The 26,213-nt window shown below is 47.2% G+C and overlaps 1 protein-coding gene across 1 annotated transcript in view; it reads left to right on the top strand.

The window, feature by feature from the left end:
* The first annotated feature begins 2,699 nt into the window (after positions 1–2,699).
* The window catches only part of LOC149350510 (forkhead box protein F1-like), an 82,836-nt gene continuing 59,322 nt past the window's right edge, over positions 2,700–26,213 (top strand). The window contains exon 1 of the mRNA XM_089576893.1: positions 2,700–4,168. Within this exon, the coding sequence (XP_089433019.1) occupies positions 3,019–4,168 (1,150 nt within the window). The 5' untranslated portion in view covers positions 2,700–3,018. The remainder of the gene's footprint in view (positions 4,169–26,213) is intronic.

Here is a 26,213-nt window from a genome sequence, read left to right as displayed (position 1 = left end):
CGTGAGTTAACGACATCCTATAATCGAAATAAAGAAGAAATGGCCTTATGCAGGGCATGTAATGCGGATACAGGTTAAGCGATGGTCCATTAAGTAAGGAAGAGGATTCCAAAAGAGGGCAAGCGTAGCAGGGGGGTCGAGAGCTAGGTGGGCTAATGAGATTAGGAAGTTTGTGGTGGATAAAGGGGCCCGCTGCAGGCACAGGACAGGGTTGATTGGAAGGGTACGGGAGAGCCCTTTGGCCTGCAGTGGACGTAGTTAGGCTGACGATGATGATGGTGACGAACTCGAGCTATGTCAAGCGTGGCTGCGACCTTTCGCTCGAATATCATACAAACGCCAACGCTCCCTTGAGAAGTACCTGACTCGTGAAATGAAATGGTTTACAGCATGCCATGCCAATTCAAGAGCAACCTTAAAATCAATAGAGGTGGGTGTGCTCTGCGAGGAAACGTTGCCAACTCTTGCAAATCGCTTAGTAGACTAAGAAGACGTTGAGAAAACTGCAGCAATGCTTATAGAAATTATTACCGGCCGTACCATAACTTTATGACATCGCATGCCGCTGGTGTCAAGACATGATGTCACTGCACGAGCGTTTTCAGCACAACTGTTGATAAAGGCCATCACTTCAGCTCACCAAGTTACAAAATCAGTGTTTTCTTTGGCATAAACCTTTCTCTTTCTCTGTTACGTTGAAATGTATTTGTCTTGTTAGACACCCTTAGGTAAGAAATGGTTACAGGCTGAGCGAGCCACACGGTCATCAAAATTCGTGTTGTGAAAGATTACATCGCGCTTCGTTTCCGGGTCAATGCTTTCCTCTACGCCCAGCTTATCCTGCGTCAACTAGTGGCGTCACCGTACTTGACGTCAACGCAAAACACCGCGAACGGCCAGGAGGTGAGGGTGGTGAAGCTAGGAAGGGGGGTTTCCTCGTTGCGTGTGTCATGTGTCGCTGTGCCGTCACAACGCTAAGCGCGAACAAAATAAATAAACGCCTGTCATCAGGCTGCCTCTGCTCTGCCGTCGCAGTGACACACATGGCCATTCAGGCCGCTAGATAGTGCAGCGTGGCGTGCGGGCACAGTATGATCAAGTTTCACAAAAAAAATACAAACCAGGCTGCTCGAATACGTGCGGTCTCGTTTTCTACACGTAATGTTCACTCCTATACGGATAAAAAAAAAGTGGCGTGCAGTTCTGACTCACATAGCTCATGAATAGAATAAATAGCAAAATGGCTTCCTTGGATGCCTTTGTTGAACGACTTTGTACGAAATAGCTTCGTTCAACATTGAACCGAAGTCGAGTTCACGTTTTGCATACCTGTATAATAAAGCAGTCTTTCCTCAGTAACCTTCGTCTATTCAGCGGCTGGCACAGCTCAATGCGCGGTCGAGGTAAAACGCCTGTAAAATGTCAATATCGCCTGCAAAAATAACTGTTTAAATACTATTCTATATTAAATTTTAGGTTCATTTTAGGCATTGTTATATCCAGCTCTAGTGGTCGAAAGTTGTGCATTAGTGTTATAGGCACAGAAGTAACCAAAAACGCTGTAACAGGCATGCTAACCAAATCAAGACCCCTGGAGGGCTAGAGTTGCACCGACTAATTTCCCCACTATAGCCTGGGAGTTCAGAACCGCAAGAAAATTTGTGTTTAAAGAACCCCGAGTAAGCGGCGGATTCTTTGCGAATGAGCAAAGCGCTTGAAAAGCACAAAGTGGAAAAAAATGCGCGAAGGAAGTCGTCAAAGGAACTCCGCGATGTCAGGTTAGACGGACTTATTCGGATGACAGAGGAGAAATGTTTACTAACAGGAACTGCCCCCTCCCCCCCCCCCCCTCAGACTATCCTCCCCCCATGAAAAATGAAAAAAAAAAAACGTTTGTCACGACAATACATCACCATACATCATGCGGAAGTGCGGAAGCATTGAATGAAAGATTATGTTGTAACGCTGGAGGTATTTGAAATGAAACTGCAATCTAAATCCCACCTTCAAACTTACTAACACGCGATAATTGATGCAGTTTTTGAGAACATACAGTGTAGTTTTGTGGGCAGGCAAGGCACTGCACGCTTCAATGAATATGAGAAAGGTAGAGAGCAAACTCAAATTATTGTTTTGCTTCAGCGACAATGGACAAAGACAAGCCGCTATATCTGACTCAAAACGGAGGCCCTCTAGTAATAACCAAAAGGCGTAACTGCGCTCTTTCGCTTCCTGTGCGTCTTTAGCGGCAAAATCTTGCGAATGCGCCTCTCTGGTGCATTTTCCTTCTCCTCTTCGAGCGCAAGATCGCGATGATTCTGGATGCAAAATAAACAAGTTCTTCCGGACCGACGCAGAAGTGAGCTGTGCGCCCCTATTTTCGCAAGGGCTGGCCAGTGCTGGCCCTCGAGCAGCGGCAGCGGGGCAGTAATTGGAGGTGTCAGTGACTTTAACGCGAAGTGTAGCCGACGCGCGGTAACCGGGGGGACCGCGTCAGCGGCGGAAACCGTCTGGGTGCGCGCAGCAGGCCCGCCGCGCACGGGGCACGCGACCGCTGCCGGCGCGGGGCAGCTCGCCGGCGGCGCGCCCCGCTCAACGCCCTCCCCCCGAGGCGTCCGCCCACTCGAGGGAGACGTTCGGCCCGTCCTGATTTACGATTAGCCCCGCAACCAATGTGGGCAAGGCCCGCCCCCTTTGCTCTTGTTTTGCTTGCCCGTTCCCTCGGGCAGCCTCCCCCCTTCTCGCCGCGTTCTAGAGCCAGACAAGTGCCCCAGCCGTCAGCTGCCTCGCCTCAGGGCTCTCCTCCGGCTTCGTGCGACGCGCGAGGAGTGCGCGCGCGACGGTTCCACATCGCTACTCCGCGGTTTCGGATAGTGAGCCCTCGTCGCCAGCGGGGCCCTCATTGAGCGCAGCGGAAGCTACCATGGCCGTACGGTGCTATAAACGCGGGCTTTCGACCCTGTGAGCGGAAGTTGGTGAAAGCAGCCGCGCGAGCGGGCGCCTCTTGGCAGGCACACGATGAAGATGGTCAAGATCGAAATGCCAATGCCCAACGCCATGGACACCACCCACGACGCCAACCAGCTGTGTGAGCACACCCGTTTGGACGAACTGTCGATCAGCATGCCAGCAGTGAGCACCACGAATAACTGCTCGTCGAGCAACAACGCCAGTCTCAATGCCTCCAGTGAGCCTGACTCTGAGGACAAGGTTGTGTCTACTACAAAGAAGTCTGGGGCAGGCGTACGGCGACAGGAGAAGCCTCCGTATTCCTACATCGCCCTCATAGTGATGGCGATACAAAGTTCCCCTACAAAGAGGCTGACGCTGAACGAGATATACAACTTTCTTCAACAGCGATTTCCCTTCTTTAGAGGAACCTACCAAGGATGGAAAAACTCAGTCAGGCACAATCTGTCGTTGAATGAGTGCTTCATCAAGCTGCCCAAGGGACTCGGCCGCCCAGGAAAGGGACACTATTGGACTATTGATCCGAGCAGCGAGCCCATGTTCGAGGAGGGCTCTTTTCGCCGGAGACCCCGAGGGTTTCGGAGAAAATGTCAGACCATGAAAGCTTACACGACCTACTACCCAACGCCATCAAGCACAAGCCTTCTTTCTCCGTCACCGTACGACCTGCTCAGCCAGCCGCAACATCATACCGGTGTCCTACCAGGCCACGCTCAAGTTGGAACAAGCCACCACCAGGCCTACATGTCTCCCGACCCGCAGTCAATGATGCCGTCATCCACAGCTGCACTGGCGCCTACGTCTCACTGCAGCTTCCCATCAACGGGCCAAAACTCGCTAGGCCCCGTGGGGCATCACTACTTGGCCAACTGCTCTCTGCCCCAGCCCATGACGCCCATGTCCACTGCAGGCACTGGCGACCTCCCCCTCAACTCGTCCATGTACTCCGCCGCAGCTCCGGGCATCACCATGGACACCATGTCAGCGGCTTGGAGCAGCTGCCCGCCGCACCCGAGCGTTACTCATAGCTCGCAGTACATTAAGCAGCCCCCGCCGAGCCCCGTGCCCAGTCCGGTGTCCCAGATGCAAAGTCTGCCGCCGGACCTCAGCTCCATGCCTTACTCTACCGGATCGCCGAGCCTCCACGGGCAGTCGCTGCTAGGAAACACGGCAGACAGCATGGACATCGCATTAGCAGGTGAGCCGCAATTCATTGCACACTGCGAATTAAATGGAGGGAGCCTTAAGCAGCAATTCAGCAAGCATTCCAACCGCACTCCCAACCTTCCGAAGTTTGGAGAATGGGACTGACTGTCTCTTCTTATCTATGGAGGTTTGGAGTGCCAGGGGTGGTTTGGAGTGCCAGGGGCACGAGCAGGTGCCAGCTTCGCTCAAGCGCACGTTGGGCTCTTCTAAGCCTGTACTTATGCGTCACAGAGGGCACGGTCCGATACGATATTGCTTACAAGATTACTGTTTAAATTTAACACAGTAGGATTTCCGACATTCGAAATCTACGTAACAGCACTCGTTGCGGAAAAGCTGATAACACAGTGCTCTAAGAACCCGTGGGGTCGCTATTTTCACCCTTACGCGCGCCCGTGAAACCATAGTTCAGTACCCTGATGCGGCCACACCGAACTCCTAAGAGGATTCTGTCTGGTCGAGTCAGGAAACGCATGCCCTACCAAGAAGTTCAAGCAAACGATGCTAAAAAATGAGTGCTTTGTTTTTATGTCTCACATAGCGCCACTGCATCCATACATGAACGAAATGAACCTTTTCTTGTCATGAACGAAATAAATGTTTACAGTAACGCCGTTTCATTGTATACAAATAGAGACGTACACCGTTGTCAAATATATACAGGCCAACAGGCTTTTATACTGGACCACACATGCGGTTCTTGTAGAACTTCAAGGGCTCATGAGCTCTGGAGAAGTGAGTGCGATAACCTCCCACATCCTCGCTAGGTTTGGAACGCTGGAAACGCAAAACAAGCCACACTGCACCGCCCAGAAGCTATCCAAATAGCCTGCATATCTATGACGAATTATGGACGTGATCAGTCGTAAAATCACAGCGAAAAGTCATGAAATGAAAAGCGGAAAGTGCGAAACATTGAAACTAATTTCAACGTTTTTTTTTTCTGTGCACAAAAACGAACTTCGATGAATTCTTTCATCTACCACAAAGGAGCGTTATGCTACAGGCATGTTGCGTATTGAAAAACCCCACCGGGATAAAGTTAAACTATGGAGCTACCTTCTTTCTTGGCTTTCGTAACTGAAGCATGAGCGGTAAACAGTAAATCTGCACTGCGAAAAGAGCTAAAAGATATTCGCTGAAAAGGGCGATATCGTGATATTACCGTAGCCCTTCTGCTACAATCAACTTGGTTAAATCCCTCACTTGTGGTTGCTCCATGGCTCTTGTTCTTAGGCACTATCACACGGAAACGAAATGCAGATGCATCATTGTGCATTCACAACTTCGACACGCTACTTAATTCATCCCTTTCGCAACTGTACGGGCCTCAGTGCGCAGAGACAATAAGCGCTTTCCGGGGCACTGGAAAAACTTGTCACCAACTCACTACGAAAATGAGGATTACGTCAACCAGTTTTAGAACGACACCCGGTACGGACACTAACTAAAATATTGAGGCTTGCAGGCTTGAGCGACTGTTCATAAAAGTGTTTCAGCTTCATTCGCAGTGTTTTCGGGAACGCCCTGCTCTTGCTTTGTTTTCTTTCTTCTTTCCGCTCTTTCATCTTCCCAGTACAGGGTAAGTAGTCAAAGGTAATGGCCTCCTACTAACAGCCTATCTTTCTCCTCCCGATCTTGTTCCTCTCTTTCACGTTATATATTAAACGATCACTTCCGAAGAAACCTCAGGCCATTGGTTCTTCAAGGTGCCATAACCTATATACACTCCACTACTAGTTGCGAGTGACGCGCAACAATATGTAGAGTACAGAAAAGAGTAAACCAAGAGGAAAGTTTGTCAGTTAAGAAAAACAACACCAGGCCTTTACTTATCCATCGAAGCGAAATTGAGGCATTTATTTAGCCCAATGAGCCGGTGTTGTGATAAACTACAATAGGAAACCTTGATATATACACACCAAAACCGCACTCATTTTTACCACAGCGTTAGGGCAAACAACTATAATGTGCCATCCACGGTGTGTGCCGCACATTGCGTCCCGCCGTGCGGGTGACGCACAGATGGAAACTGAGAGGCTCAGCCATTTCTCACAATTTTTCTTTCCTCTGATATATAATTATTTTTTCTTCTTTGCAAGGACAGCGCCCGAAACGCTGTTCCGTGAAATGTAAGCAGTCTGCGAACACTTACTCGCATCATATAACAGCTGAATTTGCGAAGTTTTCCATTCCTCTCTTGCTGCTGCGAACTTTGGCTGCATTTCGGCAGTGCTTATTGTTCGGTAGAGCGATAGTAACATATTAACGAAACTTGATTATATCTCATATTTGCACCTCCGAATGGTTGCACAAATTATACCAGAGTCACATCACTGTAGGGCTGTGCTTGCATCTATTTTTTGTTTCGCTTCCACTTCTCGCTAACGGCGACCTCCTACAGGGCATAATAAATAAAAAGCATAAACAGCCACCAAGCTCAGTGGAAGAAATACCCTATGGGGAATTTGAACATCAGCGCAGCATTTTTTTTTGGACACATATTCGTTTCATGAATTGGTGCATTCAATGGCTTTTCACCGACTGAGAGAGTTGGCTGAGCAGCTCTGTCTGTGTTGAAGCTCGCTTGGAGGAAATCTTTAGTTCATAATTTCTCAAAAGTTTCTGCAACATAGCTTAATGATTTATTCTAGTCTGTTAAAAAAAGTAGCTACCGTCACCTCAACGCAGGAAATGTATAAACAAAAAAGCAAAGAAAGGGTTCTCCTCTAATACCAATTGTGTTTAGAGAGTGTATTTATAATATATTGATCATTGATAATGCATTGATAATTGATTGATAATGTAATGATAACTTTCATCGGTGCAGCGGAAATTAGTAATTGCTGTGCACTTCATCGCACTGCAGTTACGAACGACAAAGAGGCATAACAGACGAAACAGGTGCGCATCCATTGCGTCTCCTTGTCCTTCTTAACTGTAGCGCTATGGAGCGTTCAAAATTTCCCACCAACTAGCCCAACTAAAGGCCTTCTTATTAAAATTAGTAACACTGCTTAATCACAGAACTACAGACAACCTCAGATACATTGTGTTCCGAAAATATTGCAGCAAAGCCATCAAAACTCCGTAAGGCATGCATGTTGCCGGGCCAGTTGGTTTTGCATCTCTAAACTTGGAATAAAACCACCTTGGCGCAAATAATTTCACGAGGACAAAACAGACGAGGAAACAAAGGACAGGCGCTTGTCCGTTGTCTCCGAGTCTCTTTTGTCCTTGTGAAATTATTTGCGCCAAGGTTGTTTTATTCCATGTTTTAAAAACGCCATCATGCATAAAGTAAACGATGCCGAAAATTATGTTAACAGCCAGCTACACCATGTCATTGCTCTTTCAAAATCTTCTCTCGGTTTCATGTACACTCACACAACTTCGTAGCTGTGCGCTTGGTTTATTTTGCTTGCCTCAGTATTTCCTACGCCTGTAAACAGCGATTGTCACAGGTCAATCTATTTTTGGAACGTAAAAATATTTTGCTATCAGTCCAAATGACGCCGAGACAAAATCAGTGTTTAGTATGACGTCTGTGTTTATCAAAGAGGATGTTGCTTGCCGCAATTATTACGAGATATATTCATATATATCAGTGCACTCACTGCAGCGCAGTATCTCACTGCAGTGGAAACCTCGGAAGTCATGCAAGCACTGCGGAATAAGGGCGTAGAAGAGACTTGCGTGAAAATACTGGAAGATATCCATAACGACTGCACAGCTGCAATATTCCTCCATAACGTCAGCAATAAAATTCCAATAAGGAAAGGTGTCAGGAAGGCAGACACGATCTCGCCAGTGCTATTCACTGCCTGTTTACACGATGCATTCCGAGGCCTTGATTGGTAACAGTTGGGGTTAAGGGTTAATGGAGAATACCTAAATATTTTCGATTCGCTGGTGACATTGCCTTGCTGTGTCACTCAGGAGATGAGCTTCAAAGTATGATCAATGAGTTAGACAGGCAGAGCAGAACGGTGGGTCTAAAAATTAACTTGCAGAAAACAAAAGTAACGTTCAAGTCTCGCAAGGGAGCAGCAGTTCACGATTGGTAGCGAGATGTTGGCTACGTGGAGGCTAACGAAAAGGGTTCAGCTTAAGTTAAGGTCAACGCAGCAAGCTACGGAAAGAAAAATGATAGGCGTAACGTTAAGAAACTCAAGCGGGCAGAGTGGGTGGGGAACAAGCGCGGGTTAATGACATCCTAGTCGAAATTAAGAGGAAGAAATGGTTGGGTTTATTGGGGTTTAACGTCTCAAAGCGACTCAGGCTATGTGGGACGCCGTAGTGAAGGGCTCCGGAAATTTCGACCACCTGGGGTTCTTTAACGTGCACTGACATCGCACAGTAAATGGGCCTCTAGAATTTCTCCTTCATCGAAATTCAGCCGCCGCGGCCGGGATCGAACCCGCGTCTTTCGGGTCAGCAGCCGAGCGCCGTAACCACTAAGCCACCACGGCGGGGCGGAAGAAATGGGCTTGGGCAGGGAATGTAATGCGAAGGCGAAATAGCCGCTGGTCCTTAAGGGTAACGGAGTGGATTCCAAAAGAAGGTAAACGTAGCAGGGGGCGGCAGAAAGTTAGGTGGGCGGGTGAGATTAAGAAGTTTGCGGGAATACGGTGGCAGCATCTGTCAAAAGAAGGTTAATTAGAGAGACATGGGAGAGGCCTTTGCCCTGCAGTGGGCGTAGTCAGGCTGATGATGATGATGCTATTCATATACTATATTGAAACATGGAAGGAAGTACATCTGTATGGACCAAGCTGTGACCGCATATCCAGACCACGGGAAAGAAACACAGGGCAGAAGAGTGGAGAAAATTTGGTAGGCACTCTCAGAATATGATCAGCAACCTACCAACATCCATTAAAAGGGAAATGTATAATAGGTGTATCTTGCTACAACTCGCCAATGGGGCTCAACTTGGAAGCTAACAGAAAGGCTTGAACTCAAACTGCGGAGAACGAAGCAAGCTATATATAGGGCACCACCCAGGGGAACTTCATTTCCAGGAGCAACGTCAACGGAAAGAGAAACAGAGTTCATTAGAGAACGAACTCGACTTGATATTGATATCAAGAGGAGGAAATGAAACTGGCAGGACACGTACTAAGGAGAAGAGATTATATTGGGTAAAACAGCGGACTACAAGCAGTGGAAGGAGCATATACTGTACGTCATGGATGCGACAGAGAGTCGTGCGGAGAAGCTTGATTACGAAGTTTGCGGGGATAGGTTGCGGCAACTTGCGCACAAGTGGCCTGATTGCAAACTGCGTGGAGGTACTGTAATACAGACTTTTTGAGCTTGTCCCCCACCGAACGCGTTCAAGCCGTCATCTGCGCGCTCTCAGCGCACTGTTCCAAGGAGCCTTAGCTATTTGGCGCAACCGTAATACGTAGACGGGCAGCACCCGCAGTATCCGCGGAAGCGAAGCATCTCCGACACTCCACAGGGTTCTCTCGCAATGGCCCCGAGGTTCAGGTGACATGAGGTGTATGTGTGATGCCGCAGCCTTTTTGCTTCCGGAGATCGGCTGTCTCCACCCAATAAAGGTAACGAGGATGAGAGCAGGCACATGTGGAATAAGGGATTGACGAGAGCGACTTGTCTGGGACCCTAGATTAGGGTTCAGGGCATCGCTACTTCTGTTCGGTAGAATTCCGCAAGATTCGTCAAAACTAAAGATTGCTGGGAACGCAGGTCCCATGTGAGATCTATGGCATGTGAGATCTATGGCAAAAATGCGATGCCTACCCGACTAATGAAAGCTTAAAAAGTCTGCGATTGGGCTAGTTGGTGCACTGTTTCCCGTCATGTTAGTGAAAACCTGTTTAGGGGCGTACTCTCAAATGCATAACACGCAACTTGTAAATCGAACGCCCAGTGCTACTTCAGGTGATCCGAAGCCGCTTCGGACACAACCGGAACATTCGCCGAGCCGCGCTCAGTGATTTACAACGTTACAGCCCTCTTATGAAACACAGCGCTGGCGGACAACGGACGAGAATGAAGACACACAGAAGACACACAATGCGTTTCTGTGTGTCTTCATTCTCGTCCGTTGTCCGCCAGCGCTGTGTTTCAAAATAATGCTCTTCCAACTCGCCCAGCATCATACCTTGCTCACGTTACAGCCCTGGCTCTCCAGAGGATTTAGAAAATGAAAGGGATAGTCCGCCTTTCTTCTACACGACTGAAACACGCTATTATTCTTGAATCAGGACAGCCAGCAGCGTAAAAGGACTGCCCTAACACTGCTCAGCGACATGTGCGATCCCATAGGAAGTGGTGCGAAAACTCTCGAAACGCATTCTGGGCAACTGTATACAGTAGAGGAAGCACGATCCATGATGAGAGGGACATGTCTCGGGAAGTACGTTATCACTCGGGGCATCATTACCTCTATTCTCGTGTGCATAGCTGAAAATACGATTCGCTGTTTTGAGGGAACTAACTGAGCTTGTTGTTAAAGATGGGACATTGAGAATACAGTAAATGAAAATTCTTCAAATTCAATATCGCAGCAACCTTCTGTCTATATGCATTATAAATAGAAAGTAGCAGAGAGTTTTTGTTCTGTACATGACGGGACAGAAGTAAGCTTCAACCTTTTTTTTTTTCTTTAGAACCTGAAATTGGAGCCTGGTGTTAAATCAGTCAGAACATGTGCCACAGCAGACGCTGCAGGCTGTGTCCGTTCGTGTCCTCTGAAAACAAGGAACTGAAGGCGTTGTTCTTTTTGATATTAGGCTTCCAAAGCGTTTTTGGGAAGCCTTGCTTAAGTTTACTTTCCCCCTTCTGCCCATCATACCAAGTATATTTCAGCTCCTTTATAATTTTAGATTGAGCCTTGATGCTGCCAAAAAACACTGCATATTGAGTGTTAACGACCTCTCACCTTTCTTCACACCTTTTGCGCTCTCGGCTGCGGAGTAGCCGCATAAATAAGTGCAGTCAGCCTTGCACTGTAATGCCGGCAAAGCTCCGCCGATTCAGCTCATTTGATGCTCGTATAAAAGTGTGCTATAAAAGTCACAATGACATTAAGTCTACATTTTTAAGGGCATTGAGAAAGACCGCTTCACACTTTTCTTACACTACACTGTAGCGCCAAAAACACTCCTGCAGATTCCGCATCCACGCTCAAGAGATTGTCGGTATTTTATGCAGCCGTTACGACCTGATCACTCAGGTGTTGTAATAGCCGTGCAACTCAACATTGAAAATTGCAAGACAACATGCAATGTCCATGGGCTCCCGTCAGTATGGAAAACACTGATAGACATTGCAAGGAACTGAAGTAAAATGCCTGTGGATATTATAAATAGAGTTAAACAAAACAATAAAACAAACACTAGTTTTCCTGTTTTGAGCTTACGGGCGAGATACGGAAAAGTTTCGTCAAATGCATAACGCCGCCCCAAAAGTGCATAACGAGCATATGACGCAGTCATTGAGAGTGGTGGGGTGAGTTTCCGAGTGGAACTGCCGAGTGATCTCAGAAGATGTTACGCGGCATGTCATTCTCCAGGTTCGCACCTACAGCATCAGCCCCTTGCTGGTTATGTAAAGGACTCCACTTGCTTTTCAGAAATGTCCTCTGAATTGCTGAAGACAGGAGGAGGGAAGCCTACGACCTACAGTGAAGTCGCAGTGCAGTGACAGCCTCTCGCCTGCGTACCTACACTTCTAAGCAACACTGTAGGTGTAACTAGGAGTAAGAAAATGAGCAACTATTGGGTCTTTCCTAACTAATGCAATGTGAAAAAAAGTGAATAGAGAACGAAGGCATAAGTTGATATTTAACTACTTCAGTGAATTAACGACAGCACGAACCCAGAACACAAGCCGAGCAGTTAAATGTTAACGTTCACTGCAGCTCACGCCCTGCAGATGCAGCGATCCAAACAACTGATTTTCATCGACGATGACGTAATTACTTGAATGCCGAGGGGCTGTGTTGCTCTGTTTTATTTCCCAGCGTCGAAAAAGGCATAACACGAAAATGTTTAAAGAAAGCGGGATGTTTCGCTGAAAGAATTTTCTCTTCATTACATAAAACCTAGGAGTTGCTCCTTCCGCAATGGTTGCCGCTATAATGGCCGTGGTTTTCCCAGGTTTTTCCTCATTGTTTTAATGCCTTCGAATGCTAAGCCCTAGGAATATAAGAGCAAGAGATCAATGCCTAGAAAGACCGACATGTGAACCTGCTGATGAGCAAGAATCGATTATCGCTCATCAATAACAGGAGCTCCTTTGTGCACACTGCGTCTAAAGTCACTGCTGTCTCAACAAAAATTCATTATAGGCAGTTCCTTGCCATCGAAGAAGGAAAAATTACAAGGCGAACATTGAAGATGCTGCGAATTTCAGCGCTATAGCCGGTTGCTTAAGCCTGCTTCTTTGTGATGTTAAAGATGAATGGGGCGGTTAAGCGTGCAGCTGCCTCTTAAATTCGCAGCAACTTCGAGAGTCTGCTGCTGAGCGAACACGCGAATCCGAACGGGCTGGCGTTGAAGCGACGCTCAAATGACCCGAGCGGCAACATCGTGCCCTGCATGGTGCCGTTGTCTCGTGTTCTCAGTCAGCATCGCGAGCTCGAGGATCGGGATCATCTCGCCGTTGACGCTTTCGCTTCGTTTCACGGGCTTGGAACTCCAAGATTTTCAAGTAGTCGCAGCTTGTGCTCGTGGCGACTTTAGGCGAACTTCTTTCGAGGGCTGCTTCGGGCGGCCTATCTTCCTTGCCACAATATAGCAATCGACCTAGTGGCGGCGCGTTCACGAGCCACATGACGCGAGAGCGTGACGGCATAAAAGCGCATGCCTTCAGATGGCGCGAGTCCACCGCCAGTACCTCTAACAGTGCGCAGTAAAAGACCATTTCGATTCATCAATCTATAGGAGACCTTTTCCCACCTTACGGACACTACTCTTTCACATCATCGCTATAAATGCATTCCATCTGCTATCACTCTTCGCACAAGGTGCATCATCTTTCGCATCAATAAGCACTTCCAGATAACTTCAACAGGCTTGTTTTTGCAACCGCCATCCAAGAGACGAGGCATTATTTTTTGTACTGACAAGACACACTGTTTTACAGTCATCGTTTTATACAAAGATCTTGCGATGTTGCCTACCTCACCAGCAACTCTTAGTTGTTCAAACAACGCTCTGCAAAAATGAGTTCATGGGCCCCTTTCGACATGATTCCCCTTCCTTGATGAATGCGCATATAAAATCATTTGTGGTCGTATTGACATAGTGAATAATCTGAATAAACGTAGCTGTAGCTGTAGGGTCGAATGTGTGAAACTTGGAGGTAATGCATGCGAAGTCTTTTTCGGCTAGCACTTGAAATAGTGAAGTAATCACCGATTGAAATCCGGACGCCCTTCAAGCTTCTCCGCAGCGCACAACACCAAGTGGGGGGTGCATGATGACGTCATCGAAGGTATCGGTACATTTCTAACGCACAAACGCCTGCTTTGAAGGAATAAAACCAACACCACCGAAGGCGAACCCTGATGAGAGTTGTTTGGCAGCGTCTAACGCCTGAGGGCAGGGTGTGGCGGAAAGACAACGGTAATTTGAAATCATACCTTCCGTGACGTCATTCTGAGTTTCCCTGCACACCTCCGGTGCAGTGAGGAGAAGCGCAAAATTCAATCGTCGATTACGTCATTGTTTTAAATGCTAGTGCAAAAACACTTGGCATGCTTTACCTGCAGCCTACAAAGTTTTGAATACTTGAATATCGCGAAATTCTCAAAAAAGTGCTGCAGTTGCTCTCTAAGGAGGACGCAGTTTCGTCCCCTTCTTGTCAAACTGGTCTATAGACAGTCTACAGACTTCTTATAGACTCCATTACCTTCCGATAGATATTTCCATTTGTCTATTCACAGTCTATAGACTCTCTATACACAAAAGTCTACTACAAGTATACGGCCATAAGTCTATCGATTGACTATAGACTGTCTATTGAATTTGTGTTGCCTATAGATTATTCTCGAGGATTTGTCTATAGGCAGTCTACAGACCTTGTAGACAAAAGCCAACGTCTCCCTCAGACCGGTCACTACCCCAACCGACCAATTACCGGCTGCACTTCTCGCCGGTTCATCGAACGAGGAAAGGTCACAGAGGAGCAGAACACTCCCACCGAAGCTTGCGTGTGGAATATTGTCTACCTAGTCTATGTATACTAACACGAACGTGTTCTCTGCATGACTCCAGGGAAAGTCTGGAAAATCTGTCTCATGTACTCATGGCACAAAAACTCTGCCGATTCGAAACAAAGCGTGCCTTACTCGAAAGGCAGCTGAGATCTACGCGACTGCAAGGCCGACCTCTTGGCATAACGAAACTTCTACTTCTGTCGCCTCCTTTCGTATATCATACAGTAACGGCGGACACTTATGCACACAATGTCGTAAGACATTGAAATGTCAGACAGAGGCTAGAATTATTTCAGGTACATTTGTAGCTATGATCTTCGGGGCGATGCTAGCGCTGGATTCAGCTCCTTGAACACTTCCAAAGTCTTAATGACGAACTCTCGTAAATATATATATGCGCACTGGTCGTGCGTCAACGTCTGCATGATGTACCGCAATGCGTTTCAGCCAGATACTGTGGCGCGCCGTCAGCATAACAGCACATCATCATCCTTAGGACCCGGTAGAAACTTAATTCCGTACAGATTTATGGGTAAATTTTTATTTATAATTTTAGAAGAAAATCTCAAAACAATTCGCGCTCCCAGCAGTCCAGACAGATGGGATCAATTTGCGCTAGTTTGTAGCATGTAACATTGAGCGCCCCAAGGGCAACCACATTTAAAAAATTATGATGTACTTTAGGAAGTTTGAAAATTACAGGAAAAGATTTGACTCAAAGTATGGTATGGTATCGTGGGGGAAGGTTAACGTCCCAAAGCGACACGTGGGCTGAAATACGCCTCACTGAATTTTCACAACCATCTTCACTATGAAAAAACCTGCTTTCGCAGTCTGTTCTTCCGGTGTCTCTTGATTCATACATACGTCACGAACGCGCCATTCTGGCGAAGGAAAAAATGCATTTTTACATTGTCTTCCAAGCAGAGAAATTGTTTTCAGGGAGTCAAACTAAAAGCAATGGATTCACTTTAAATATCACAATGAAGTGAACAAAAACAATGCTTCGCTTAAGCCTGCCACCTCGCGGTGCGTGCAGGAAGACCTGTCTCACCCTGAACCCACTTTCTGTGACATAAAGAATGGCCGCGAGGCTGGGGATGAGGCAGGCGGCCAACTGGTCAGCGTCACGGCTTGCGTCGCTGGCAATGCGGCCACATTGAAGAACGCTACCGAATTAAGCCTGCCAAAAGACAGAGACGTCAACAAGCAAAGCCGCAGGAATTGGCCGCGTTCCGACTAGCGAAAGAGGCGAGAGCTGGAAGCTTATTGCATTGCCACGTACCGGTCGTAGATTGCGAATGACGCGCCTATTGCAAACGGGATGCCGAAAGCGCTGGCAAACAACAGGCCGACGGGCCGACAGGCTGTGCATCCTGTGCACTTGGACACGAATGTTGCGCAACGTATGACGTCTCTTAGCCATCTAGCAGTGCACTGCGATTTACTCTGGAAGGATGGAAAGTAAGGCGAGTTAGTCGCGACTGAACATGGTTGACACAGAGCTCCGTGTTGTCTCGCCCGTTCTTCTTTGTCCTTCGGCTTTTGCGGTGTTGTAACCATATTAGTGCACTGAACTAAGTGCATTACGGGCTCATTTTATCTTAACAGCACGTAATGGTAATTGTGATATAGCTCTTCTTCCGCTGCATTAAGCAGCGGTGAGTTGACCTTTACAGACGCATGTCAGGAGCGCATCCGGGACCGCAATGAGGTTGTCAAATGCTTCTTCTTTCAGTATTGGTTAGCCTTTTTTATTTCGGGCCGTTGTTACTTTTGTGCCCCACTCCTAATATAAATATGTGACGTCTTTCAGAAATCGAAGTCGGTAGTGACGCTAATCATTCTGTCTTGCGTCCTTTCTTACTCACGCTGTCGTTATGATCTAGCGACACAGCGCAACAGCTTCCATGTCAAACCAAAAGACTTATCAAACGCTTACGATGCATTCTACTGGTGCAGTATTCACTGCGCCATGCGTTGACAAATGATACCACACGATTGCGAACCATACCAAAAGCTGCATTAACTTGAAGTGCACCATGGACTCGTCATTGATCACGGTGTTGGAATTTATAGCAGTGCGATGAGAAAAGAAATGCCAAAACAGTACGCAGCGTCAAGTTCACGCCGAGTTGTAGTAAAAGCATCATTAAGAGCCTTGAACCTGGTTTCTTAAAATACAACCACAGATAGAGAAAATAGATTTTTAAAACTAACTTTGCATTCGGTTCCGTAAAACTTCGTGGATGGTTCGGGAACTCACGCTGCACGCGAAAATTCTGCTCTCCTAGTTAATATACGGCCAGCTAGGCATACAGCATGACTCCGGCCTGAAAGGCGAGTGATTTTTCTACAGCTATTGATCACCACTCCTTAGAGATGGCTATGTCGTATTTCCGGTTCTCGACTGCAATATATGTCAAGACCACAGCAATACACAACAAGTAGCTTTGCTGACTGCCCTTCCAAAAATGTGAGGTCGGGATCAGAGGCTCTTGAAAGCTTTTGAACGAAAAGTTTAACCTCTCGTTGTGTCTTGCCCGATACGAAACACAAAAGAAAATCCAAGCAATATATACAACCGAAATACAGAAGCCATAGAAAGAGTGGTCTTAGCGGCTCAGCAACGCCAAGATTTTCAGAAATAAACAACTCGTAAAAAATTAAGCGAAGCTAAGTTGTCCGCAGTAGCAATACAAAACAAACGTGTACCGCGGCACGCAGTGTAACTAACGAACAGTTTATTCTGTCAAGGTCGTGCCCGTCGCCATTCTAGTGGTTTCTCACTCTCTCGACAAGTACCACGCGTTTTGCCAGCGGCATTTTAGCTTTTTGGAAGTTATGCACGCTGTGACTGGTGAGCCGGGATGGCCATAAGGCTGAGTCGGTGGCGGTGTCGGACTTGAGTTGAATCAAGTTATAAGCTGCTGGTGGTGTTAACCTTGCGATTATTCTGCTGGCAATTTCTTCACCGTTGCTACATTAAGCACTGATTGCAAGAGTTTTGGCACATGTGACCTAGCACAGCTACATCGCCACGCACACCGCCATAACCCTACCCCACATAAACCCCATAATAGTCATCAACTGCTGCTGTCACCATTTTGAGTCCAGAATAGTACCTTGAATGACCGGATTGAACAGCGCACAATGCCCAAACTGCCACGTTAGAACCTCTAAGGAATTTTTAAAAAAGGCAGGAGGCCTCTTTCCTGTACGTCCGGTTTCCGTGCGGGGGTAAACAATGTTTTGAAGTAATGCGATCGTTCGTCGTACAGTGTTCCGGGTGGTGTCATACGATTTCTCGTTGCATATAGCATACGTCTCTTAGGTTGGAACCTCGTTCCAGGCAGGTATTCGAACCGAGTGTCCGAGTGTTTCATTCGGCCCTTTTTGGATTCAGCGCTTATGGAATCGGCGTGCAGAGGCGCATATTCGTTTAATTTCTCAGTGCGCAACTGCGCCTTCACAGCACGTAAGCACCCTTAAGTGCCCTCTGAATTTTTGTCGACGATTATGACAGATATCGAGGCTGTTGCGGTGATTTTAGCCACAGACGGGTTGCCATTTCGAAGAACTGCACAATTGACATTTGAAGGAATAAGGGAGGAGGATGGCGCTGAACTTTTCGGCACACCACTTGAGTCCACGCCTGTTTCTTTTGCTCCTCTATGTTTCTCGTGCGCTATAAACATGTTAATCGCGCAAAACTACACATTCGTTTTGTATAAACAAGTGCTCTCCTTCGTGTCTGTTATTAGAACGTCTCTCTGCGCTACGTTTTTCCATCCGCACTTCGCAGCAACCAGGTGCCGAATTTTTACGGCACAAATTTTGTTGCTTACAACGCCAAAGCTTTTGTTTGGACTGCAACTATAAATCGTGCAAATATTTAAAAACTGCGAACAAGACGCGCAGTGATAGATAAGGTCGAGTGGTGTGCTGTTGTCATGCGATGTTATACGCATGGACTTGCCTGTGTGGTGTAGCGCCTAGTTCGGTTATACACCTGTTATTTACAATACTACATATCGTGACCCTTTGTAGAAAAAGAGAAATAGGGCAGAGTAAGGTGGAAGGAAGCAAGGTAGGTTAAATGGAGTGGTGCTCGGTGGTTTGCTACCCCACGCTGGGAAAAAGGGCACGGGGAAGAAAGAGACAAATTAGCGAGAAAGACGGGATTGAGCAGAGAGAGAGAGAAATACTTTATGGACGGGTGAGGAAACATGCCACAAAGTCAGAGGCGTCAGGACAAGACGGCGTACTTGAGGAAGCGTGTGGTGTATTCAAATCAGCATGAATCGACGCGTGATGACGACAACCAATTTCCGACGCAGAGGGTCTGCTGTTCTCAAATGTATCAAGGACAGCTCAAAAGAAGTTGATGTATGGCCTCCATGCAACCACAACCGTTGCACACAGCACTGTCAACCACTTCGACGAGGAAAGAATGAGCTTCCATGAAGGTGACACCTAACCACAGCATATACGAATGAGTACAGATGGAGGAGGAACGTTCTGTAAGAACGTAAAATTTTTGAAAGATCACTGATGTGGCACGTTTCGCCAAACTATATGGTGTCTGCAGTAAGTGCTCTGTGGTGCTTGAAAAATGGCAGCACTCAGGACAACGGCATGCTTTCCTTAAGAACGACAGCAAATAATTTTGGAAGAAACCTCTCAAACATTTTTCATACAATGACAGAGTTTGTTGACAAAATGTTTGTTTACGACCCATTTAAGATAGAGAGGGCAGTACAGACGCGGCCGGTCTCATGGTAAACCACATATTTATTTTGGCTTCTCGGTCGAAAAATCGAGTTCAGCTTGGTTTTCCTTGTAAAATTTCTCGTTTGAGGCGGGGGGGAGTGGGTGAGGGGGGGCGCCAAATTTACCCCTGGGCTTCAGTGATGTTCTTATCGGCCCTGTACACCAAGAATCGTCCTCATTCGCATGAACATTTTCCACTGGCACTCCAAAGATTTCTGTACGGAAGCATGAGTTTGAGGATGCTGAGGGTGTAGTTGTCCAGAAAGTATGGACTTGGCTTGCTATAGTCAGCCCACGAATCTTCGGTTGCGATGACTGTACATATCATTTCGTAATAGTGATGTGTGCATCCATATTTCCGGATGCTGTTTCCACCTAAAAATAAGGGTAACAATGTCGACTTATAACTGAAAAAATGTCGTAAGGTAAAAGTTTAGATGCGTATGTGCATGCGAGGAGGAATAGTTGATTTGGTTTGCTTCGTAATCGTAATCGTCGTAATCCATCGTAATCGTTTATATTCCATTTCTCCAAACCGCCCTCCTAGTAAATACCCCCTTCGGCAACACAGAAACTTGGTCCCTAAAACAAGGACAAATTACGGAAAACAAAAGCTCGATTATCAGATTCCAGTCGTTCTCAATAACCCATCTCTAAGTGTCATGTTTGATTTCCCAAAGAACAAGTTTAAAAAAGACATCAAAAGGTTACTAATCAGCACTGACGCAATATAATTTCGGTTTTACTTAGCGTAGCATCTCTTGTTTTCATGTTAAATTGTTTGTGTGTTTGCGTTTCCTTTTGTGACCTCCTGCCATGTTTATATACTACCTTTGATATGATTTATGGCGCACTGTCTTTGTTTTATTTATTATTGAAATACTGTCGCTTGCTGCAATGTTTTTTTGTCCCAATGTATTTTTGTCATATTACTTTAAATTGTGTTATTTATGTGCTGCACACTGCTGCATGAACTGTATTGGGGAACTGTGACCTCGTCAGGCCTTACCGCCTTTTGTCACAGTTCCCTCTTTCATTTATTTGAAGGAAAATAAACCTCAAACTTCAAATAGACCTCAAACTTATGGCGGTTTAACGTCCCAAAGTGACTCAGGCTATGAGGGACGCCGTAGTGAAGGGCTCCGGAAATTTCTACCACCTGGGGTTCTTTATAGCGTTTATTGCTTGTCGTTACGTGTCGATACATAATTGTTTATTGCTTCCGTGTGCGTGTGCGCGCACGCGCACGTGCATAAACTATACATGAGCGGGACACCGCAAAACGCCAGACGTAAATTCCCTTTTCTATGAATTCCCAGAGAAAGAGAACTCGCGCGCAACAGAAAAGGCCTACGAGTGTTCGCTCAAGTGTCGTCTACAAATACAAAGCAGCCATAAATGAAAACTGAGAATAGACGAAGGTAAAAATAATGCAGGTACATATATTCAACTTGGGGTTTTAAGCGAAGCGTTGGACTCGACGGAAACTTGGAAATAGGGTGCCTCACGGAATCTGATTGCGACCGCTACTACTTATATTAATCCGAAAAGTGTTTCGTTTCATTTTTGTAACATATAACATTTCTAGCGCCAGCTTCACGGAAGTCGCGTTGCTCTTAAATTTCAGTCAATGGAGCCAACAGGTTAAGTCAGCCTAGATAGAGCAGGCGAAGAGCCACAAATAGAAAATCTGAATGTTTAAGACTTCGGAAAGCGAGATGAGGAGGGAAATATTGGTGGAGAAGCGCTCGCCTCCCTTGAGCTTATATTTTACGGAATAAGAGCGGTGATTTCTACAGCTGACAGTTCCTGATTCACAGCGCATTCGTCTACATTCGAAAGTGTGAGTACACATTGCAATGCTGACGGGTGGTGGACATGTTATCTCGCCGTCGCAAGGCGAATTCTTAGCTTCGAGAAAACGATGCACATCAACAGCGAATAACTGTCCAAAGTGATAAACGCTTGTCCGGCCCAAATTTGTTTCACTGGCGAAAAATAAAGGCTGGCTGTACTCGGCGTGCTTGCGCGTGCGACAGCAGCGGCATCGGTCGCTGGGTTGGGGGAGGGCGTGTGATTTATTCCTGCGCTACAGCGAGCCGACCCCAGCCAGATGACGCCTCTCACGAGTGCCATGCCGAATGTCGAACACCACCAACGGCGTGTCCCGTCTGTCCGTCGGCTACAGTTTCAATTTTAGCGCGGCCCTAATTTTTTCTGACGAGCGTCGTAAAAGAGCCCCTATCCCGGCACCGCGCGCGGGCCAAGCTGCTCGCTCCAAAGAACATAAACAAGCGTCCGGGGCTTCCTCCCGCCGGCAGCCCTCGGCGTTGCAATGCCTCGGAAGAGGGAAAAGAAAAAGACCAGCCGAGTCGGAGGGGGGTGGGAGCGCGCGGTTTCGGCAGCAGCACGTGGCGGCCCGGCGGCCAGCAGTCGGGAGTTCGCGCGCGTTCAGCACGGAGGGGGCACCAACATAGCCAAGAAGCGATCCGAAGAAAGCGAGGCGGTCCCGCTGCCAATAGCCACAGCGGCGCATGCACGGACGGGCACGCCGGACGGCGGAATGATGCGCGCAGCGCTTGGAAGCCTGCCCATCAGCCGACCGGCTGTTTGCTTAGCGCACGGCCCCACGCTCGGGTATCCCGCTGTGCCCTCTGGCGGGGGCGCTGAGCGCGTTCGGCGCAGCCGGCGTCGGCCGTACGGCGCAGATGAATCTCCGAGACGAGGTGGAAGGCCAGTATTCACTTTTCGAGGGGACCTCTCCAGGCATCTTGGAGAGGTGGTTTTTGCTCGAAGACATTTTTTTCGCTTTGTACGTCACGAAAGTTTGTTAACCATGTGGCTCCAAACGTCTTCCTCAAAATTCACGTTTAAAAAGCGCAACAGAATTCAACTCTTTATTTCCCAGAAATATTCTGGTGAGTCACCGGGGCTAAAAGCTGCCATTGTAAACTTGTCGAGGCCCAGGGCCCAATACACTACAAGGTAGGGCATACCATAAAAATTAGACACAAATATAAAACTACATGAAAGCATGAATGCATAGCAAGGATGTATGCGTATCAAATTTCGTTCGATCTAGGACGTGTATAAAGTTTCGTAGTATTATAGCGATATGAAACCATAGATATGAGAGATTATCAAAACAAATACCTAAGCAAACTGAATAACATGAGTCCAATACAAGATACACAATCAGAAGCAATTGAAACGCACGCGGGGAGAGTCAACAAAGTGTTCAAAACACGATACTACTATAAAAGATCTCATTTTCACGAGGACCAAGTTTCCGTATTTTCCGCGAACCGCACAAAGGTAGCGAACAGTATGCTCCGCGAATAACTTCGGAAAAGCATCGACTTATAATTTGGCAACAAATATTTCTGAAATTAAACGCGTTATTTCTATCTACAACTGCGTGTAACGGGCAGAGACGTTCCTACTCCCATTCTGAAACTGAATTTATTAAGTTGTCATCGTCCTATAACCTGCAGCGCGAGGTTCTGTTCGTTCGGTTTGTTTGCGTTTGCCGAGCTCATCACCTCTCCGTGAAACATCTGGAGTCCAGCGACGAGCACGGAAAGCGTCATGTAGCTTTTGACGGCATTTAAGAGTAAGATTCTGTATAATTCGAAAAACATAACAGAAGATTTTGTCATCCCAAATGATTTTCGAGCTGTTTTTGTAGTAAAATTCTTGTAGTAAAAACACAATTTTCTTTATTCCTTGTCGTAGTGACAGAGCTGCCGCTGCAACAGGCGACTTCGCATTACTACAGAAAAATCTGCCGTTGCGACAAGACAACGTAAAATTTTGTCGTATTTTGGGACCGACTCGGTCCAAGTTTTCGCCTGGGTTAAGCTAGCCGCATGAACGAACTGAGTTTACTAGAAAAAAAAAAAGGAATGTATACGTCCTGGCTGGAGGATGCGGAATTCATCACGCGCTGGAATTATTTCCAAAAATATCGTATGTAAGGGGCAGCAATCAGTGCATTTTATTTTTACCTACTGTGCCGATTTCCTGCTGATGACGCTTCCGCGAGAATGGGGCACTATGTATAATGAGCCACGCACACTCTAAACCCGAATACGCCTATATGGGAGTAAGATGTCCTCTAGCGCACTCCCTTGTGTTCGCGAAACATGCCTAAATTGCGGCCTTAGACTAATTCGCGAAATACCGAGCCTCGAAAAATAAGTCGTTCGCAGTAATCGTCCTGAAGGGATGGGTGAGTTTATAGTTAACTTTTAATTGGGCCTATATATGAAACAGAAGTATTTGACGAATGTTCACGAGTAAGTTCTCCATATTATACCACTAGAGCTCAAATTGTGTTAGTGTGTACATACTACGGCGTGAAAAGTAAACAAGACAAAGCTTCGAGACCAAAGTGTGCAGACGGGAGGCCTTGCGGAACTTAGCAGACCTGTATACCGTGTTTACTCGCACAATGGATGAATTTTTTTTCTGCAAAAAATCTCTGAAAGTTTAGGGGGTGCGGTCATCAAGCTGGGTAAACTGTTAATCAAAAAATTGCAGGGGCAAAGATTGGACAATCATAGAGTGGTGGAATAAATAACTCAGCTGATACGACTCATCTTCCGAATAAACCAAAACGCACTCTTCAACGCAGTGTTCGCGCTCGAGAGCACAGTCAACAACTTTTATCTTAAACCCGCACGTATAAATGCGTAGCAGTCCATATTTCTATCCAAAGAGAGAACAACTAGAATTCACTCTAGCATGATTCACAAGATTCAGCGCAGAGCCCAAGAGGAGCAAGTTGCTAACGAGAGCGCTCATGTAACTGAAGCCCGTTGTAGTTGTAGTTGTAGTTGTCGTAGAAATGGCAGACCGAACACCGAAATTCGCTGCGGCCAGGCATTGCTTCGAATCGTTCCCGGATTCCTCCAAGGACGAGGTTGAAAAGCTTTGTTTAAGGCCAGCACTAAGGCCCAGTGGAGAAGAGCGCTTGTTCCGCCAAGGCCCGTTAGTCACCTGCCTAGCCCGAATGAAGCCAAACACTACAGGAAGAAGCGGAGGGTAAGGGAAACAAGGAGAGGTAATGGCAGTGTTACCTGAGTAGTGAATGTGCTCTGTGTCTTTCTTGATCTCTGGACGGTTGGGACAGTGAGCTGTGTCACGCCATCCGAAGTCGCAGAGCATTAGGCAGGAGAGTGTTACCTTTAACTTTCCGAAGGACATGTGCTTGTTCCTTGTTCTGTGACGGGTGAGGTACGGGGTAAAATGGTGCGATTTAACCTGGTGTTCTAGTAGTGTTGAGTGAACTATTTGGCCGTTGTATGTTGCGGCGTCTTCCACTGACGTTGGATTTGGCGAGGGAATCGAAGGCGCCAGGACGTTGATTTTGCGGGCCCGCTGATGAACCAACTCATTTCCCTCGATCCCATCATGACCAGGTGTATCCAACGCTGGGTGATTGTAATGTTCGAATTGCTGATATAGGAGTCTACTAGAATGGCATGTAGGTGAGTTTCCAGTAGTCAGCGTTGTATGTTGCGGATGACTCTGCTGGAGTTGGATGTTGATATTAGCGGTTTGGTGTTTTGTCAGTAAATATGCTTCCTGCATGGCATACATTATCGCGTGCATTTCTAAAGTGGCTATGTTGGGAGGGTTGGAAAATGGCCCAGCTCCTCCCGGAAAATTGTTGTTTCCTGTTCGTCCCGTTCGCAGAGGTGTAGCATGTCTTGACATTCAACTGACAACTCTCTGTAGTGCTGCGTAGTTGTTTAGGCGTTCAAAAAAGGGCGCCTTCTAGTAATCACTGTCATGATCAGCAGACTGCGCAAAGAGACAGGGGTGCGTCCATTACACGAAGGAGGAAAAATTTTTGCTTTTTGACAATCAATGTAGAGGGTGCGTTCCTTATGCGAGTAAATACGCTATATGAGGGTTTAAGTGCACATTTGCTGCAGGAATACATTGCGCCTCCAAGTTATAATACCCCGGACCACTTTGCAGTTTATCAGAGGATCTTGTTTGGTTCAGTTTTCACGCGAGTGGTACTTGCGAGAACGGGACACTCCTCTCAAGGGAAGGACTTGTCTCGAGCGTTTTCGAGAGACAGCGTGGAGGATGCCCGTTGCAGTCCAGGCGTTTCTGCGTACACGCAGGACGACCGAAAGCGCGTCTGAGCGATACTGCGTACCATGAAGCCCCGCTCTTTGAGTCCGTCACTGCTGTCACTACGTAATAATGCAGGGAAACTTTCCTCTATTATTTGGCCTAAGCTCTCGGCCACTACATATGATCGCTTCATAACAGCATGGAATGCTCATGGTTGAGGCACGCAGGCCCGGAACCTCGGAAACCAGTGGTGCTGCCTTTAAAAGTACTGAAACCTTGTTCAGCAGACAGCTCTGTGACTTACGGCTGTGGGCCCGGTGCCCGACCACAAATTTCATGAATGCTGTCGTGGGACATACCATCCACTGCGCTCGGTCCTAACTTTCCGCCTAATGCGCACATACCAGAAAAAAACGCTCCGATTCAGTCGTGTGCGAGCCGAGACGCCCCCTCCCAAAGCGAAACCACCCAAAGAAAGGAGGGAAGAGAACGGCGCCGCGTTGCGCGAGATGCGAGGCGCGGCTCAAGGGCCAAGGCCTCGGGGCAATCGCCTTCCCCGCTCGCTCTGGGCATAGGTGCTTGTTCGGTGCCCGGATCGCTTACAGCGCCCAAGTCCTTGGTGCCTCACATTTCAACGCGCCTGTAGAGAAACTGGCAGGCCGTGAAAGAAGACGAAATCCGAGACTCCGTTGAGCTTTCTCTGCAGGCGAAGAAAGGCCCCGAGAAAATATGGGCGCCATTCTTTTTTCCATCTCGCCCTCATTTTTCCCCGTTTCTTGTTGTTGGTAGGTCCATGGCGGGGATAATTTATTGCTCGCCCTCATCGCTGCGGGATAGCGGACGGAAGGCACACGCGCCCTCGGCCATTTCTCTGGGTGCTATATAGACTGCAGCTCTCGGAAATATGCCCGAGAATTACGGTATATCGAAACGGTGCTCCGTAGTTAGGCTCCCCATAACTCCTTTTTTAGAAGTC

The sequence above is a fragment of the Amblyomma mixtum genome, chromosome 3 (assembly GCF_055824585.1).
Source record: "Amblyomma mixtum isolate Tamu chromosome 3, ASM5582458v1, whole genome shotgun sequence".
Lineage (NCBI taxonomy): Eukaryota > Metazoa > Arthropoda > Arachnida > Ixodida > Ixodidae > Amblyomma > Amblyomma mixtum.
Note: the sequence above shows the minus strand (reverse complement) of the source record. Positions and strands in the feature narration are given on the sequence as shown.